The 17,430-nt window shown below is 40.8% G+C and overlaps 1 protein-coding gene across 3 annotated transcripts in view; it reads left to right on the top strand.

Annotated features, from left to right (window-relative positions):
- The window catches only part of CSPP1 (centrosome and spindle pole associated protein 1), a 370,862-nt gene that overhangs the window by 11,431 nt on the left and 342,001 nt on the right, over positions 1–17,430 (top strand). For all 3 annotated transcript variants that reach the window (XM_030215269.1, XM_030215277.1, XM_030215287.1), the window contains exon 4: positions 858–961. In XM_030215269.1, coding sequence (XP_030071129.1) covers positions 858–961 — 104 coding nt within the window. The remainder of the gene's footprint in view (positions 1–857; positions 962–17,430) is intronic.

Genomic DNA, 17,430 nt, shown 5'->3' on the forward strand with positions numbered 1-17,430 from the left:
AAGCATTAGTCAGCTACCGCATTACATTTAACTGCCCGCTAACAGTGCATAGTTAACGCGGGAGCACTTAGCACTTCCTAAATTGGAGCCGATAAGTGGTCCCATAATGAGAATATTAATGCAAAACCTGCAATAAAAGAAATATTGGGAATACCCCTTCTTGATACATTAGTTTTGGATTTGCCACATGTTAAAATGCGTTAAGTCCAAAAATTAATGCATATTAGTAAAAGAACCTTTAGTTAATAGGTTAAAATATCAAAAAAAGACGAACAAAAGGGAATAAGGCCAAAAATAATTTTCTCTCGCACACAATTCAGTTTTTGGAGTTAAGGGTCTTCAGGTATTGGGCTGATAAAAGTAGGTAATCCTCTTCGGTAAGAATGAAAGCTGTACAAATTAAGCTGTAGTTAAATCCCCTCCCTCAAGGCTATTTCTTGATAAAGTGTCTGTTTCAGAGGGAGTTCAATGAACAAATGAAAGTGGGAAAACTACTGAAAAATAATAGTATTTTATATCATGGCTGTGATACTTTATTCTCTGTCCATGTAAGGCTGCCCAGATCATTTTTTCCATGTTTAATAAAAGTTCTGGAAATATACTTTAATTTTAATATGCGGTGGTGAGACACATACTTAAAACATTTTGAAGTGGCTGAATCTTTCAGGCTGTAAAAATAGAAGCCTGTTTAAACAACCATTCAGAAAACTTAAACCAGTATTTGGTTTATGAGCAAGAAAATAAGCAATCTCTTGTAATTATTATAAGGACTGCTTTGCTAAATCCATGGCACATGTTTTAGTTATGTATTGTAATTTTAATATAATATTAGTAACAGTTATATTAACCTTTTTCAGAAGAAGATTATGGCACAAGTTTGCCACTTGGAGAAGAGTATGAGAGGAAAAAGCATAAGCTGAAAGAAGAGCTTCGTCAGGATTACAGACAATACCTGAGTGAGGTAAAACTCCTAGATTAGCACTTAACTACAGTCTTCACATGAAACTGGGATCAGGTTTCTGATGTCCTGTTTCTAGTGCTTCCCAAACACATCTTTAATGCTGTTATCAGAAGAGTTAGTAAAACAGAGGTTTTAATACTGCAGTGTGCAAGTTCTGTGCCCAACTTCAATTTTCAGAGGTGAAGCATGAGGTGTCCCCCCCCCCCCCCCCACTTAAGATAGGATGTCCAGGTTTGCATATGACTTATTTGCGTTTGCCAGTCCTAATTTTAATTAAGCATGGGCTTAAATGAATGAGTATTTCAGATAAGCTGGTGTGACCCCTGTGACTATGAAGATTAGGTTAGAATAGGAAAGTTAATTTTGGTTGACAGCCTAGTGGCAGTAATCTGAGCTTTCTGTTCTACTGAAACTAGCACTGGCCACTCAGTTAAACTGAAGAGTAATTAATCATGCCACGACTTCCCTGTTCATTACAGGGTGCAGTGTAAGATTTGTACCCTTGCACTGGGATACTCCAGCCTACCTCTTGGCTGTTCTTACTCCTTGTAACTCGAGCCACACTCTCTTCATTTATCCAGTGAGCTCCGACTTTTCATTCTTCCTATTGTGCTTGGTTAGACACCACCAGTCAAGATGCCTTCTTTTTCATAGCACCAACCTGCTAGACCTCTTTGTTACCCCCACTGCTCCAAGATCTCAGTCCTGAAGTTCAGGGTTGTGCTTAAGACCTTTGTTTTCATCCAAGTTTGTGGAACAGGATCACAGGAGGCCCTATCTGCAACCCTCCCCACCATCCTTATGAGCCCTTTCCTAGCTCCCCCTTTTTTTCTGCTTCTGTCTTCTTAAAAAAATGGAGTTCCTGATCACATGGGTTTTACAGGTCGATTTGTCTCGTGGCTTCAGCTTTTATATGCACATCCACTGACCTCACTACAGATTAATGGAACTCATTCTGACAAATTTTCTCTAGGCCGAGGCACACGTCAGGGTTGTGCACTATCCCCGTTATTTGTACTTACTATTGAGCTACTTGCTCAGATGCTCCGAGCTCATCCAGGCTTTCAAGGAGTCCGTATAGGAACTGAAGAACATAAACTGATGCTCTTTTCTGACGATGTTTTACTCACCCTCACCTTGACAGACCCTAACTGCTTCCTCCCGCTGGTGGTGCAAAGTCTCCACCAATACGGGCAGGTTTCTGGATTTCGGTTTAATGTGACCAAATCAGAGATCATGGGCCTTGGCCTGACTCCTGCAACTATATGCTCACTACAACAGAAATGTCAAGTAGTAGTAGTAACAGCAGCAATATTCCTTTTGCTGGACCACGTAATCTCTCCAATACCTAGGAATTAACCTTACACCTACCCTGCAAGGCCTATATGAATCTAATTTCCCCCTTAAGACACGGGAGCTATTTCTTGAGCTAGAACTTTGGGAGGGCCTAGAACTGTCATGGCTGGTGATAGTGCATGCAGTTAAAATGATAATCTTATCTAAAATTCTATATCTGTTCCTAGCATTGCCAATACCTAAACAATTTTTTCATCAGCTCAACCAGAAAGTTTTTGCTTATATATGGAAATGCAAACCTCCAAGGGTACGTGCAGATGTTCTCTATCAACCTAAGTTAAGAGGAGGTATGGGAATTCCTAGGTTTTTTTTTTCCCTTTATTTTCAAGCAGCACAATTGTGACTGCATCGCTGAGCGCAAAAAACCTTGGCTCCAAAGGGAACTAGACAGTTAAATTTCTTGCTTTTGCTACCCTGACAATAACTTCTGACACATCTTGGGAAGGCTCTGCCAGCAGTATGCTTTCCACTGCAAACCTGGTATGCCATTCGCCAGAAATTCTTTCCAAGCAGACAATATTTCCAACAAATGGCAATATGAGCTGCCCCGGGCTTCCCCCTCTGGGTGGACGATACTATCTATAAATTTTGGGAATGACGGGGCCTCACCCAACTAGGACAGATTTGGGAGGAGGGGATGATAGTATCCTTCACAGACCTTCAAAAAGATTTTGACCTACCAGCACACCACCAGTTCTACTATAGGTGGATACGGGATTATATTTACCACAGAGCTAAGGAGGAATTGGCCCTAGAAGACAAGGTAGTGTGCACTTTGGGTTGGGAATTCCAGAGGATGTTTTTCTCGCTTATATGCTGCATTATTGTCTTATCAGACCCGTACCCTGAGATATACCCAACAATGGGAGTGGGACCTGGGGGTCAGCCATAACTTGAAGAGTTGGGAAAGGGCTTTTGGTTATCTGTTAAGGGTCTCTGTCTCCAGCTCTCTAGTTGAAAATGGATACAAAATGCTTTATCAATGGTACAAAACTCTGCATAGATTAGCAAAAATGTATAACCAGGGAACCGGCCATTGTTAGAGAGGGTGTACAGAGGTGGGGGATATGTTTCATGTATGGTGGTTTTGTCCCAAAATAAAGGCCTACTGGACTGAATTGCTTCGCTTGCTTGGTCAAATTACAGGTGTAGACTACCCAGCCACAGCAGACTATTGCCTCCTACACTTTAGACCTATTGGGGTCCAACCAGCCACACACCGCTTAGCCTCTGTTTTCTTAGTAGCGGGAAAAATCACACTGGCAGTAGCCTGGAAGAGCCGCCTCCCACTCTCAGTGGGTGAAGGTCATTCACAAGATGGATCACCTATACAAGATGTCTAAGCTAACAGCTATTCGAACTGGACAAATTGTGCAATTTTACAAACAATGGGACAAACATACTGCTTGGAGATTCCTCTCAGGAGTGGATCTCGATGCTCCATGGCTGATAGTACTGCCTGTCTAACTCGCTGGTCGGAAATACAGGCTCCTGTTGGGGAGGGGATGAGCCCCCCTCTGGATTTTGCGTTATGATGGTATGGGAAAGAGGGAAGGGAGGGAAGGAGAAAGGGGTGGGATTGGATAGCATTACTATTGTCTAGCACATGTTCCAATTGTAAAGCTCTGATTTTGTTCTATCCAAAAATTTTCAATAAAAATATATTTTTTAAAAATGGCGTTCCTTTCTTTTTTTCTTTTGTCTAGTCTGTAAACCACTCTGATATACAGTATTCCCAGGGAAGGGCAGTTTAGAACATCTCAAATATATTACAACTAGCCGTTAAGCCCGTTGTAACGGGCGAGTTTGTTGTTTTAAAAAAAAGTAATGAAAGTGCGTAAACAATGAAAGAATGTAAACAACATTTAATAGGTGATTTTTATAGTACACTTTTATATACAATATTTTTTGTGTAAATAGAATTTGATCCTTGGATCAATTGTCCTTGTTCTGATGTCTGCTTAACTAATACTTTCACGTCTGAAGCGTTTCTGACTCTTGAAAAGGCAACATATAGTTGTCCATGGCTAAATACAGGGTTGGGTAGGTAGATACCAACCCTGTCTAAAGTCTGCCCTTGTGCTTTATTAATGGTTATTGCAAATGCAAGGTTTACAGGGAACTGACGCCTTTGTAGTTTGAATGGCAGTCCAGAATCTGTAATAAGATCTATTCGTGGAATGAATACTGTTTCACCTTGCGCACTGCCAGTTATGACTTTAGCCATTATTAAGTTTGGTTTTAAGTCAGTTACAATCAGTCTTGTTCCATTGCATAGACCTCTTTTAGTATTTAGATTCCTCAGTAGCATAATAATTGCTCCCTTTTTGATTTTCAATGTATGAGGGGCAGTGCCTGATGGATGTAATGTGTGAATAAATTCAATTGGGTATTCGCTGACATCATCACCATGTTCACTGATGAGCTTGTCTGAACTGAGATAAATGTGTTCTTCCTCTTGAAGCTTACTCAGAACTTGAAGATTTATGTCATTGACATGTTCATTTTTGGGGGATAAAATAGCTCTTGTTGAGTATTGTTCAATATCTTTTGATAACAATGTTGTTCCAAATATATCGGTAATAATATCCTCAGTTAGCATGGAGGAAGGAATTTCAATGATGTCTTCATTTAGTCCCACATTATTTGTTAATTCCCCATTTCCTAGTTTAATAAGCCACTCACTATACATGTGGTCTGTAGACCTCATATTAGTTGTGAGATTCAATTGTTTGAATTGATTCCAATTTCTATTATACTTTATGCATGACTGAACAACTTCAGATGAATTAGCTCCAGGAATTACAGGTAAACATTGTCTGAAGTCACCACCCAATAATAGCAGTTTTCCCCCAAAGGGTATACTTTGTTCGTGTGTTATTTCCTTCAATAAACGTTCCACACAATCCAGTGCTAACCCAGGTGTCATGGTTGCTTCATCCCAAATGATTAATATGGAATCATTAATAGCTTTTGCTTCTTTAGATGAAATTTTGATACCTGAGACAGATGTTTCATTAAGTTGTAAAGGAATTTTAAACTGAGAGTGGTAGGTTCTCCCAGATTTGAAAAGATTAGCTGCAATTCCTGTAGATGCAACGACCACTGCAATTTGTCCATTACCTCGAATGTAACTGAGTAATGTTCTATATAAATGGGTTTTCCCTGTTCCTCCTGGGCCATCTATGAAAAAACACTTATTTTGTGTTTTCGTAGAATTGATTGCATTTTTTATTGTCTCATAAGCTTCTCTTTGTTGTGAGTTTAACGTTGCTTCCAAATCATGTGATATTTGTCTCTCTAGTTGGACATCGATTCCATCATTGAAGTTGTCTGGCAGGTTTTGCAAAGGTATTTGTAGAGAAAAGTCTTTGCAGGTTTTTCCATGTGCCAGCAAAACCTCTTGTATATCTGTTAATGCATATGATGTACACATTTTGCAATGCTGTGAAACTAAATGGCCATGCTTTCTGCAGAAGTCTTCAATTAAAGAGTCTTGATGGTTATCCCATAAAGTGGACATGTCAGTCAGCCCACTATAGATACAAAGGTATGCAAATAACTGCCTTAAAGTTGTGGGCATACCAGTAGATGCAGCATCAGCTAATGTAGCATTCCACACATTGTCATCGGTTGTTAAACCTTTTGCTTTTGCTGCCTCAAAGTATGTCTTGTAGTGAACTGCATGAATGGTTTTTAGAGATTGAAAAGAAGTTGCTCCTGGGATATGCAGTAGTAGCAATCTTAAGAAATATCGTTCAGTATCACAGATGTTTACGGGATACATCCTTCCAAGTGTTTTCCCAAATCCTGCTTTTCGAGGTTGCCATTTGTGATTTTTTGGATTGAATACAAAGTGTTCTGGTATTTCAGTGTATTTGTACACACGTGCGGTATGATTGTCTTGATTAAGTTTGAACCATGCAGTTAAAGTGGTGTCCTTATCTTGTTCAAGAGCTGTGGAAACACTTTTAAAATTAGGTTGATATACAACAGTTTGTTCTCCTTCTAGATGAATTGCTAGTCTCAATATTGAGTGGCTTTGCTGATGCATTTCAAATCGAAATATTCTCCACATAGCTTCAGGAGGGCTTACATAGCGAGAATCAATGTAAGTTTGTACTTCATCAATTGAGAAATGTAGATTTGCGCAATCCATGCCTTTGAAAGCATATTTGAATAAGTATTTCACAGATTTAAACGAAGCACAAATTTCTACATTAATGTGACATTTGTAACGTAGAGATAAGTAAGGATTGTAAGGAACAACCCAACTATTATCAATGTAATATTTTCCAACTTTTACTGGATCGAATTTTCGCCTTCGATAAGTCGGATATGCATCTTCATTTCCTGCTGTTTCATTTTGAAACTGTTTTGGAAAGCCTTTGCAGCACTTTCCATCTACTAAGCATGGAGAATGTGGATTTCTCTCATCACATGGTCCATGTATCATGCTTGTTGTTATAATGTCATACAAAACAGGTTGTGTTTTTGCATCAGGTATTTCTGCTGATACTATTCTTTCAATTGTGAGTATGTCATTTGGTTTGTCGCTTGAAGCCAAAGTAAATATCATATGTGCATGTGGTAGCCCTCTTTTTTGAAATTCAATTACCTGAACATATGCGTTTATTTTTCCAAAGATTTCATCCTTTACAATTTCTTCCATAAGTTCTTTAAGTTTAAGTTTGAAGACCCTATCTACCAAGTCTGGTCGATTTTCATTTCTTTCACCAGTGGCAAGATTATCAGTAATTTCTTTCCACTTTGGATTACATGTCATTGTAATGAAAAGGTCTGGTTTACCATATCTCATTGTGATTGCCATAGCATCTTGGTAACATTGTTGCATATTCCTTGGGCTTCCAGTGAAAGTAGATGGTAGAATAACTCTTTTTCCTGCATTTTGTGCATCATCATTGTCTTGAACATAAGTTAAGTCATAACGTTTTTCAACTCGTAGTTCTTTTTGCTTTGTTCGTATGAAGTTAAGGTCATTGCTTTCTGCTTTTACATAAGCATCAACAACGTATTGTTGTGTCAAGCGTCCCGCTCTTAATAAAGGGTTATAATTGTCTCTAATTTGAAAATAGTAGGAGTAATATTGTTTTAGAGAGATTTGTCTGGAGCTGGTTAGTTTTCCATTGTGTAAAGCTAATCCAATGCCCCATGTTTGTTCAGCGTTTGGAAATAATAGGGGATAACAAAGCGCATCAACATTTCTGTCTCTATAGTCAACTCGACTGGTTGCTTGTACAGTTTTGTTAGGTCTCAGATGTACCAATAAATCTCTGTTGATCGGAGGTTCTCCGTCAGGACTCACAAACACCATCGCAACCTCATTGCAACGTTGTGGATTGTATGTTCTGGGATCCGTGTTCCTGTTGTTCATAATTGCCATATGTACAGTTGTGTTAAATTTATTACCATGTAGTTCATTTTGTTCTTTTTCTACCTCATGCATCATTTTGTATGCTTTTGCTAATGGGTTTGAACCAATAATATCAGCTAACTTTTTCATTATGTGTGGTTTGCAAGCTTGATTTTGCTGGATTGTTCATCCTTTCCTCATTTGCCAGTGACTCGTCTAAAATATATAACTGTGCATATTTTGGGTCCTTATCCTGAGGTGGATGAAGTGTTCCTGCAAGATGATACATTTGTCCGTGTATTTTGAAACAATATGGACCAAAACCTCTTGGTACATTAATATGTGCTCCCACTGATACAAATGCTAATGCACTATTATATGATCTTATATTTTTCATAAATGTTTTTGAATCAGGATCTTGTGCAGTCATCAACTTCTTAATGTATTCATTTGTAGTTATAGGTGGTAAATGTATAGACCCTTTATTGCAACAAACATTAAACTTCTTATCTGTTGGTCTCTCAGTTTTAAAGTGTTTAGCATTACAATGTTCACAGATTTCGCAAAAATTGCCAAGGTTGCTGCTGGTTATATTACTTTCCTGAAACTCCTGTAATGTTCTTAAAGCTTTGTGTCTTGACATTTGAAGGTCCATTAAGTGTTTGTTGATTCTGGATTGTTTACGTCTGTGTCTTTCTTCATGTTTTTCTTCCTCACTGCGATGTATTCTGTAATTGCGTAGTCTTTCCTTCTCTGCATGTTTTTGGTTTTCTGTGTTATTTTCATGTCTAATTCTATCTCTTTCAGCTTTCCTCCTCTTCAATTCTAAATCATGAGCTGTCTGGTCAGTTCCTGTGGTTTCTATTTTTCTTCGTGGCATATTTGTTGTGTTATGCAGTTTTTGAAATAATAGTTTTTCTGGTTTATTATAGTCCTTGTCTTTTTCAGATGGGGTAGAGTAGTTCAAATCAGTTGTAATGTTGTTGTAGTGTGTGTGAGACAGAGAGCGTGTAAGAGAAAGTGTGTGTCTGTGTGAGAGTGAGCTGCTAGTACTCCCTGTCACAGTGTAGGGTCAGTGTTTCCTTGTTTTTCTGTTATCTGCCCCCCCCCCTTTTTGTAATATGTTGTGTATGTGTGTGTGTGTCTGTGTGTGACAGACAAAGTGTGTGTCTGTTTGAAAGTGTAAGAGTGAGATGCTATGAGTCCCAGCAGGGCTGGTTTTAGAGTTGCCTGCCCCCCCCCCCCCGAGATCATGAAAGTGTGTGTGGGTGCGTCTGTGTGAGTGAGAGACAGAGCGTGTATGTGTATGAGAGAGTGAGTGTCAGTTCCTCCTTTTTTTTTTAGGCAGCAAAGTGTGTGTGTGTGACAGTGCGCTGCTAGGAGTCCCTGTCACAGTGGAGGAGGTCAGTGGCTCCTTATACCCATTTGTTTTAGGCAGCAAATCAGTGCTCCTTTTTGATTTGCTTGCCCCCAGCCCTGTTTTATTTTTTTTCTGTGTGTGTCACAGTGAGTGTGAAAGTGTGTCTCTCTGTGAAAGAGACAGAGAGCGTGAGAGTGAGCTATCACAGTGGAGGGGGTCAGTGGCTCCTTATAGGCTTTTTTTTTTTTTAGCAGCAAATCAGTGTTTTTTTTTTGTTTATTTGCCTTCCCCCACCCCTTCTTCTAATGTTGTATGTGTGTCTGTGTGTGAGAGTAAGTGAGAGAGAAAGCGTGTCTCTGTGGAAAACAGACAGAGAGTGTGAGAGTGAGTTGTAGTTCTTCCTGTCACAGTGTATTGTAAATGGCTCCTTATAGCCTTTTGTGTTAGGCAGCAAATCAGTGCTCGTTTTTTATTTGCCTGCCCCCACTCCCTTCTTCTAATATTCTGTGTGTGTTTGTGTGAGAGAGTGAGTGAGTGAGAAAGTGTGTCTCTCTGGGAAAGAGACAGAGAGCGTGAGAGTGAGCTGTCACAGTGGTGGGGGTCAGTGGCTCCTTTTATCAATTTGTGTTAAGTAGCAAATCTGGGTTTGTTTTTTATTTGCCTTCCCCCACCCCTTCTTCTAATGTTGTGTGTGTGTGTATATGTGTCTGTGTGTGAGAATGAGAGAAAATGTGTGTCTCTGTTGGAAAGACACAGAGAGCGTGATAGTCAGCTGTTAGTACTCCCTGTCACAGTGGAGGGTCAGTATCTCCTTGTAGGCAGTTATTGCAGCTGTTAAAAAGTGTGGCTCGTTTTTTCAGTCGCGTGCGTCCTCCCTCCCTCCCTCCCTCCCTCCCTCCCTCCCTCGTGCATACACCGCCCTTTCTGCTGACTCGCGCTGTTCTGTGTGCCAAAGGTTCGGGACAGATATGCCATTGCTTCAGGCAGCAAAGCAGGACTCGTGTGTGTGTGTGTGTGTGTGTGTGTGCACGCAGCGAGCGAATGCACCTCTTTACCTTTCGCTGTGGGTCCGATAACGTTGTTGGATTCCTGGTTGGTCATGTTCTGCTTCTGTCCTTGGTTTCGCGTCGCCCACCTTGCTGGACCGGCTCCCTGGAACATCGCGGTTTTCTCCTTGGTTAACTTATCCTCTCAGAGGTGTCTGCAGCGGCTCCGCCCCGGCTCCTACCGCTTCTGCCCATTGGTTAGCCTTGCGGAAGTGGCTGCAGTGACTCCGCCCTGGAACGTTGCGCCTCTGCCCATTGGTGTACGTTGTACAACTCGCCGCAGCGGCTCCTCCCATGGATGTCTCGCTTCTGCTCCGCCCAGCATAATGGATTGGAAGTCGCCGCAGTGACTCCGCCCTGGAATGTTGCGCTTCTGCCCATTGGTGTAGGTTGTACAACTCGCCGCAGCGGCTCCTCCCATGGATGTCTCGCTTCTGCTCCGCCCAGCATAATCGCGTTTCTCGCCGTTCCTTCTTATATTTCTTATAACGCCGCGCGAGGGGTGCTTCTACGCATGCGCGGAACGTTAAGAACATACTCCCTACTGCGCATTTGCGGGTGAGTCGGTCACTCGCAATTTATAGGTTTGATTTCACACCTATTTCTAGTAAAACCTGTTTTGTCATCAGAAAAAATCTTGACTGATGTCTTTCTGTACAGTAAAGAACACTTGCTGGGGATCAGGCCTGGAGCACAGGCATAGTTAGGTTTTGATGTCAGGAGGAACAGACCTTTGTAAAATAGGCATTGGTGCAAGGCTAAAGGGTCGACAGAGAGGGTAGGGTTAAAATCTGCATAGGCACAGGTAGTCTGATTGAGATTTTTGAAGAGGCGGAAGTGGGGTGGGATGGAGTGTGGCAGATAAAGTTTTAAATCCTTAGGTTTGGTGACACCTATGTCAGCAGTAAAGGAATAGTGGGGGCACTTTTGAGCACAGCTGTTACTGATGGTAGTATGCACACTGAACATATTCCATGAAATTTTGTGCCAAAAAAGAACTGTAACAGAAATCTGGTTTTTAATGGCAACAAATAAAATGATTTGCTTATCTGTTTTTAGTAGGTAGCCAAATGATAACCAAGCTTCAGATGTACTGCCCTTTAGTTTATTGTTGAGTCACTGAACATGTTTGGAGTATGTATTACTGTATTAGCTGTACCTAATGGTTAGAGCAGCAGGCTAAGAACCAGGGAAACCAGGATTTAAATTGAACTGCCGCTTCATATCCTGGACAAGGGACTTGACCATCTGCTGCCTTAGGTACAAACTTAGATTATAAGCCCTCCAGGGACAGGGAAATATCTATTGTACGTGAATATAACTCGCATTGAGCTACAACTGAGAATGGCATGAGCTAAATCTAAATAGACATTAAAACTGCATTAACCCTACCTATGAAAACTGGTCACTGCAAATATTCTAGAAGACCATTACATCTTCAGCTATAAAAAAGATAACTGAACGTAGAATCTACTTGTTAAAATTATCCTTTTCTGTGTTTACAAGTTAAAAACGGATCGTCACATAGTAAAACAACTAAGACTACAACTATTAGAAACAAATACCTAGAAAAAAATGAAATACCCCCTCCCCCCCCCAAAATAAAAAAAAGACTGAGCAGCAGAACACCTTTTTAAAAGCAAAAAAAAGAGAGAGAAATAGACATTTCCTCCTGTTCCAAACAAAATACAAGAATTGCACACATCTCATTTCTTTAAATATTAAAAAGCAACATTTTTTGTCAGAGCATTTTGTTTCTCCACTTGGGGTTGGTCCTAGTCTTTCTACTACATCCTCTTGTTCGTTTTCTTCCAAGTCCTTTTCCAGGATATAATTCCATTTTCTAGTATTAACTGTCTTCTTCCTTTCTTCTCTTATATCTAACTCTGACTCTGATCCTTCTGTCTCATTTTTTTCTCTCAACTGCTTTTTTTTTTTTTATTTTTTTACACTTACCTGTAGCTAGATCTTATTTCTCTTCCTTCCCTCCTCCAATCTTCAGTCTCCATCTTTCACTTAACCAACTTTTTATTTTGTGTGCTTACCTCCCTAGCTTTCCCATTTCTGTCTTATTCCCCCCACCTTGAATCTCCTATTCCATTACGCAGCTTCCCAATATTCCAGAACCTTCAGGATAGTTATGTCTCTGCTCATTTCTCAGTTCTGTCTCCATCTGCTGGATGATGGACATATCTCTTTTGACATCCAGTCCAGCTCCTCGGTATTTTCTATCTCCAGCAGGTGGATAGACACACTTAGCCTCTGATTCTGAGTTCTTTGCATTTGGTCCAGTTGGTCAGCTGGTCTCCAGTTGAGCTTTGTGGGTGGCTTGAGTTTGCGCAGTCATATCTGGACATTTTCAGATTCTTGTCTCTGGTGCCTCGCAAATTTATTTCTTCCCTCCCTTCATCTCTTCCCTGTATCCTATGAAGCTATCCTTTTCCAGCACAACAACCTTATTAAAAAAAAAAAGTTTGCATGGCACAGAGTATCAGTCCTGAGCCTTTCTCATCTGTGGTAAGTCTTCTGGACTCTGTGAGCTTGGGGGGGGGGGGGGAGTGGGGGCATGAGCCAGCAGTGGTAAGTATGACTAAAGTTTCACTTGGAAACTCTTGGAGGGGCTGCAAGTTCTGCTTGGTGCAGGGGAAGGATCCTGACTCAGACACTTTGTGCTGTGAATGGCAACTCCTGTGGATGCGGTGTTTCCACTGTGGGACCTGCCAGCTGGTGTCGGGTGTTGTACTGTGTGCAAGCTGGGAATCCAATGAGATGCAGAGGAAATGATTGGAAGAACCACATCTTAGGATTTGGTGCAGCATCTGAATATGCTGGGGTTTTCGGGCTCTCTGGCAGGGCCAGTGGGTAGTTTGATGCTGCAGAGCAGGGAATGGGTGCCATTTTGTCAGGGCCGACTGGCAGTGAGGAGCAGCCTCCGTCTGATCACACGTGGAGCACAACCACCATTTTACAGCCTTGAGCCTGACAGCATTCAGCTTCATCAGGGTCTTTGTCTCCAGAGTTTATATTACTCATATACCAGGCCTATTTACTGAAGGAGGGACAGTCAGAGTTGCTGCAGGGTGCTTCCTCAGTTCTTTTTTTGTCCGTGACGAGGTGACAGGATTTTTTTCTGCTCCCCTCGTTCTTGGCCCAGGAACAGAGTTTGACGACTATTTCTTTTATTATTTTAGTAATTTTCGTTAAAAAAAAAAAAAAAAATTTCCCTGTAGCTACTTTTAGTATTTTTTACTCTATTTTAAGTTTACTTTCTTTTCGACGCTGCGCGGTCGGGTTTTCTCCCTTTTTATGCCCTTCTCTTTTTTTTTGGCACAATTGCATCGTTTGATTTCACTGAAGCTGTTTTTCCTTCCATGTCATCGAAGACACCCAGCAGCTTCAAGCGTTGTACGCGGTGCAACTGGACTATCTCAGGTACCGATACCCACGCCTGGTGTATCCAGTGCCTTGGGCCCGACCATAGCCCAGCCGCTTGTAGTCTGTTTCTTCTTGCGGAAATAGGAAGTTGCATCAGCGGAGGGCGGGACAGACAGCGTGAGGGAAGGCCCGATGACGATCCTTGCTTCTTTTACTTGCAGGCACGAGGCGCTGCACCTCGCCTCTCCACGGCTTCCGAAATTTCTTTAAAGGTAGGGTGCTCAGCTGGTTGGAGGGAGCTGAGGACGGGGGGGTGTCATCGTGCTGCACCTGGGGGGGAGGAGCTGGCAGGGAGCACCCTTCCCCCCGAGCTGACACCTGGGGTGGACCGCCCCTCCCACCCCCCCTTGCTATGCCACTGGTTTGCAGTAACTTTTAAGAACTACTTTGAGTAATTCTGAGGTTTCTGTAACACAAGATTGCATAATTCAAAACATGAACATGATCTGTCAGGGCTTTCTTAATTCCTTTTCTTGGGAAATTCAGTGGAAAAATCATTCTAAGATCAGATAGTGTTTTTTTTTTTAATGATTTTTTTCCTCACTGTTTTGGGTTCTTTAATGTTTTTTTTTTTTTTTTTTTTGGGGGGGGGGGTAGTATTTTTGAGTCACTGTGATATTTTGCAGTTCTGTATCTATGTTCTGGACCGATTATTAGATCTGGAGATGGAGTTATGTTGATCGAATAAGACCATTGTGCCAGGATTTAGACCCTCTTCTCCAGCCAGTTTTGGTGACCTTTCTGTCTGCCAAAGAAACATTAACTTACACCTTTGACAACAGCAGAAGTGATCTTGCCCTCTGGATAGCAGAAAGGCCTTCAAACCACAGTGAAAACATACATATAAGTACATACACATAAGTACATAAATGTTGCCATACTGGGACAGACTGAAGGTCCATCAAGCCCAGTATCCTGTTTCCAACAGTGGGCAATCCAGGTCACAAGTACCTGGCAAGATCCCAAAACAGTACAATACATTTTATGCTGCTTATCCCAGAAATATACCTCCTGTTAGTAGAATTTGTTGAGCGTATGCAATCGGCATAATATTATTATTGAATGCAGGGGAGTCTCATAAGTCACTGGGGTTTAAATTTAATTCTTATAATCCTCTTTTGCTCAGTTGTAATCATCGGCTCACCCTACCAACCTCCTTCGTTACTGCTTTTTTTATAAATTTTATCTTTTTTTTGTTTTTTTGTTAATCTGTCAATGCTTAATACGCGGCTGTGCTTAATATTGCATACACATTAGGAGCTTCACAGTGAAACAGTCTAATAATATGACAAGGCTGTAAATATACTGAAAAACCAGTTTAACTTAGCTTTTGTTTTGAAGTGCGGAACTCCGCACTTCAAAACTTACGCACACAGTATTCGAGGTGTGGCTGCACCATGGAGCGATACAAAGGCATTATAACATCATTTTTATTTTCCATTCCTTTTCTAATAATACCTAACATTCTATATGGTTTCTTTGCTGCCGCAGCACATTGAGCACGGGGTTTCAAGGTATCGTCAACGATGACTCCTAGATCCTTTTCCTGGTTGGTGACTCCTAACGTGGAACCTTGCATCATGTAGCTGAGGTTCCTCTTTCCCACGAGTATCACTTTGTAGTTGCTCACATTAAAAAAACATCTGCCATTTGGATGCCCAGTCTCCCAGTCTCGTAAGGTCATCTTGCAATTTTTCACAATTCTTTTGCGATTTAATAACTTTGTGTCATCAGGCAATTTAATTACCTCACTAGTTATTAATCTAGATCATTTTATAAATATGTTAAAGAGCAGTGGTCCCACACAGACCCCTGCAGAATCCCACTATCTACCCTTCTCTGTTGAGAATGCTGACCATTTAACCCTACTCTGTTTTCTATCCTTTAACTGGTTTTTAATCCACAATAGAAAACTATCTCCTATCCCATGACTTTCCAGTTTCTTCTGGGGTCTTCCATGAGGTACTTTGTCAAACACTTTTTGAAAATGCAGATCAACCAGCTCACTTTTATCCACGTTTGTTCACCCCTTCAAAGAAATGTAATAGACTGGTGAGGCAAGATTTCCCTTCACTAACTCCGTGTTGGCTTTGTCTCAATAATACATGCTTATGTATATGCTCTGTAATTTTTGTTTTTTATAATAGTCTCTACCATGTTGCCTGGCACCAATGTCAGGCTTACCGATCTGTAATTTCCCCGATCACCTCTGGAACTGTGTTTGAAAATTGGCGTTACATTGGCCACTCTTCAATCTTCCCATACTATGCTTGATTTTAAATATAAATTACATATTACTAACAAAGTTCTGCAAATTCATTTTTCAATTCTATCAATACTCAGTGATGTATACCATCCAGTCCTGGTGATTTGCTTCAGTTTGTCAAATTGCCCCATTACATTTTCCAGGTTTATAGAGATTTGATTGTTTCTTTGACTCGTCAGCATTGAATACCATTTCTGGCACCGGTATCTCTCCCACATCTTTCTCGGTGAATACCAAAGCGAAGAATTCATTTAATCTCTCTGCTATGGCTTTGTCTTCCCTGAGTGCCCCTTTTACCCCTCGGTCATCTAGTGGTCCAACTGATTCTTTTGCCAGCTTCTTGGTTTTAATATACCTAAAAATGTTTTTACTTTGCGTTTTTTGTCTCCAACGCAATAAGTCCCTCTTTGCCTTCCTTATCAGTTCTTTGGATTTGACTTGCCGTTCTTTATGCTGTTTCCTATTATTTTCAGTTAGATCCTTCTTCCCTGTTCTTTTTGCTCTAATAGTTTCCTTCACCTCACTTTTTAACCATGCCGGCTGTCGTTTGATCTTCCTTCTTCCTTTTTAAATACATTGAATATATTTGGCCTGGGCTTCCAGGATGATATTTTTGAACAGCATCCATGCCTGATGTAAATTTTTGACCTTTGCAGCTGTTCCTCTTAAGTTTTTTGTTTTTTTTTCTTCACTTCCTCATTTTTATCATAGTTTCCTTTTTGAAAGTTAAATGCTAACATATTGGATTTCCTGTGTGTACTTACTCCAGAGTATCAAATCTGATCATGTTATGATCATTGTCATCAAGTGGCCACAGCACCATTACTTCCTTCACCAGATCGTTCGCTCCACTAAGAACTAGGTCTAGAATTGTTCCTCCTCTTGTTGGCTCCTAAACCAGCTGCTCCATAAAACTTTTTGATTTCATCAAGGAATTTCACCTCTCTAGCACGCCCTGATGTTACATTTACCCAGTCAATATTGAGGTAATGGAAATTGCCCAATCTTATTGTGTTCCCCAGTTTGTTAGCTTCCCTAATTTCTGATAACATTTCTACATCTGTCTCTTCACCCTGGCTAGGTGTTTTGTGTCTTTTTTAGAATTTTTAATCTGTTCAGTTCAGGGCCCTCGTTAACATACAATGCTGCTCCTCCACCAACTCGATCAATCCTATCACTGCGATATAATTTATATCCTGGTATAACAGTGTCCCACTGGTTATCCTCCTTCCACCAGGTATGAGAAATGCCTGTTATATCTATTTTTCATTTAGTATAATATATTCTAACTCATTTTATTTCTTTGGCTTCTGGCATTCGCATATAGACATTTCAAATTGTTTGTTCTATCATGCTCTCTCTTGCAACCTCACTATCGTGATGCCCTGTCTTCCCTGTTATGATATCTTTGAAAGATACCTTATTCCGAACCATGCTGTTTTGTGCGATTGTTGGCTTTCCCTCAGTTTCTAGTTTAAAAGCTGCTCCATCTCCTTTTTAAATGCCGATGCCAGCATGTTCAGTTTGAGATTTCAGCTCTTTTTGTACAGATTCGAGGAACTCTGTTGTAACTCAGCATCAGATCCTGATGTTGAGAGGCTAGTCTTTAGTTTCCTGAATCTTCTTGATAAT

This window comes from Microcaecilia unicolor, chromosome 1 (assembly GCF_901765095.1).
Source record: "Microcaecilia unicolor chromosome 1, aMicUni1.1, whole genome shotgun sequence".
Classification (NCBI taxonomy): domain Eukaryota; kingdom Metazoa; phylum Chordata; class Amphibia; order Gymnophiona; family Siphonopidae; genus Microcaecilia; species Microcaecilia unicolor.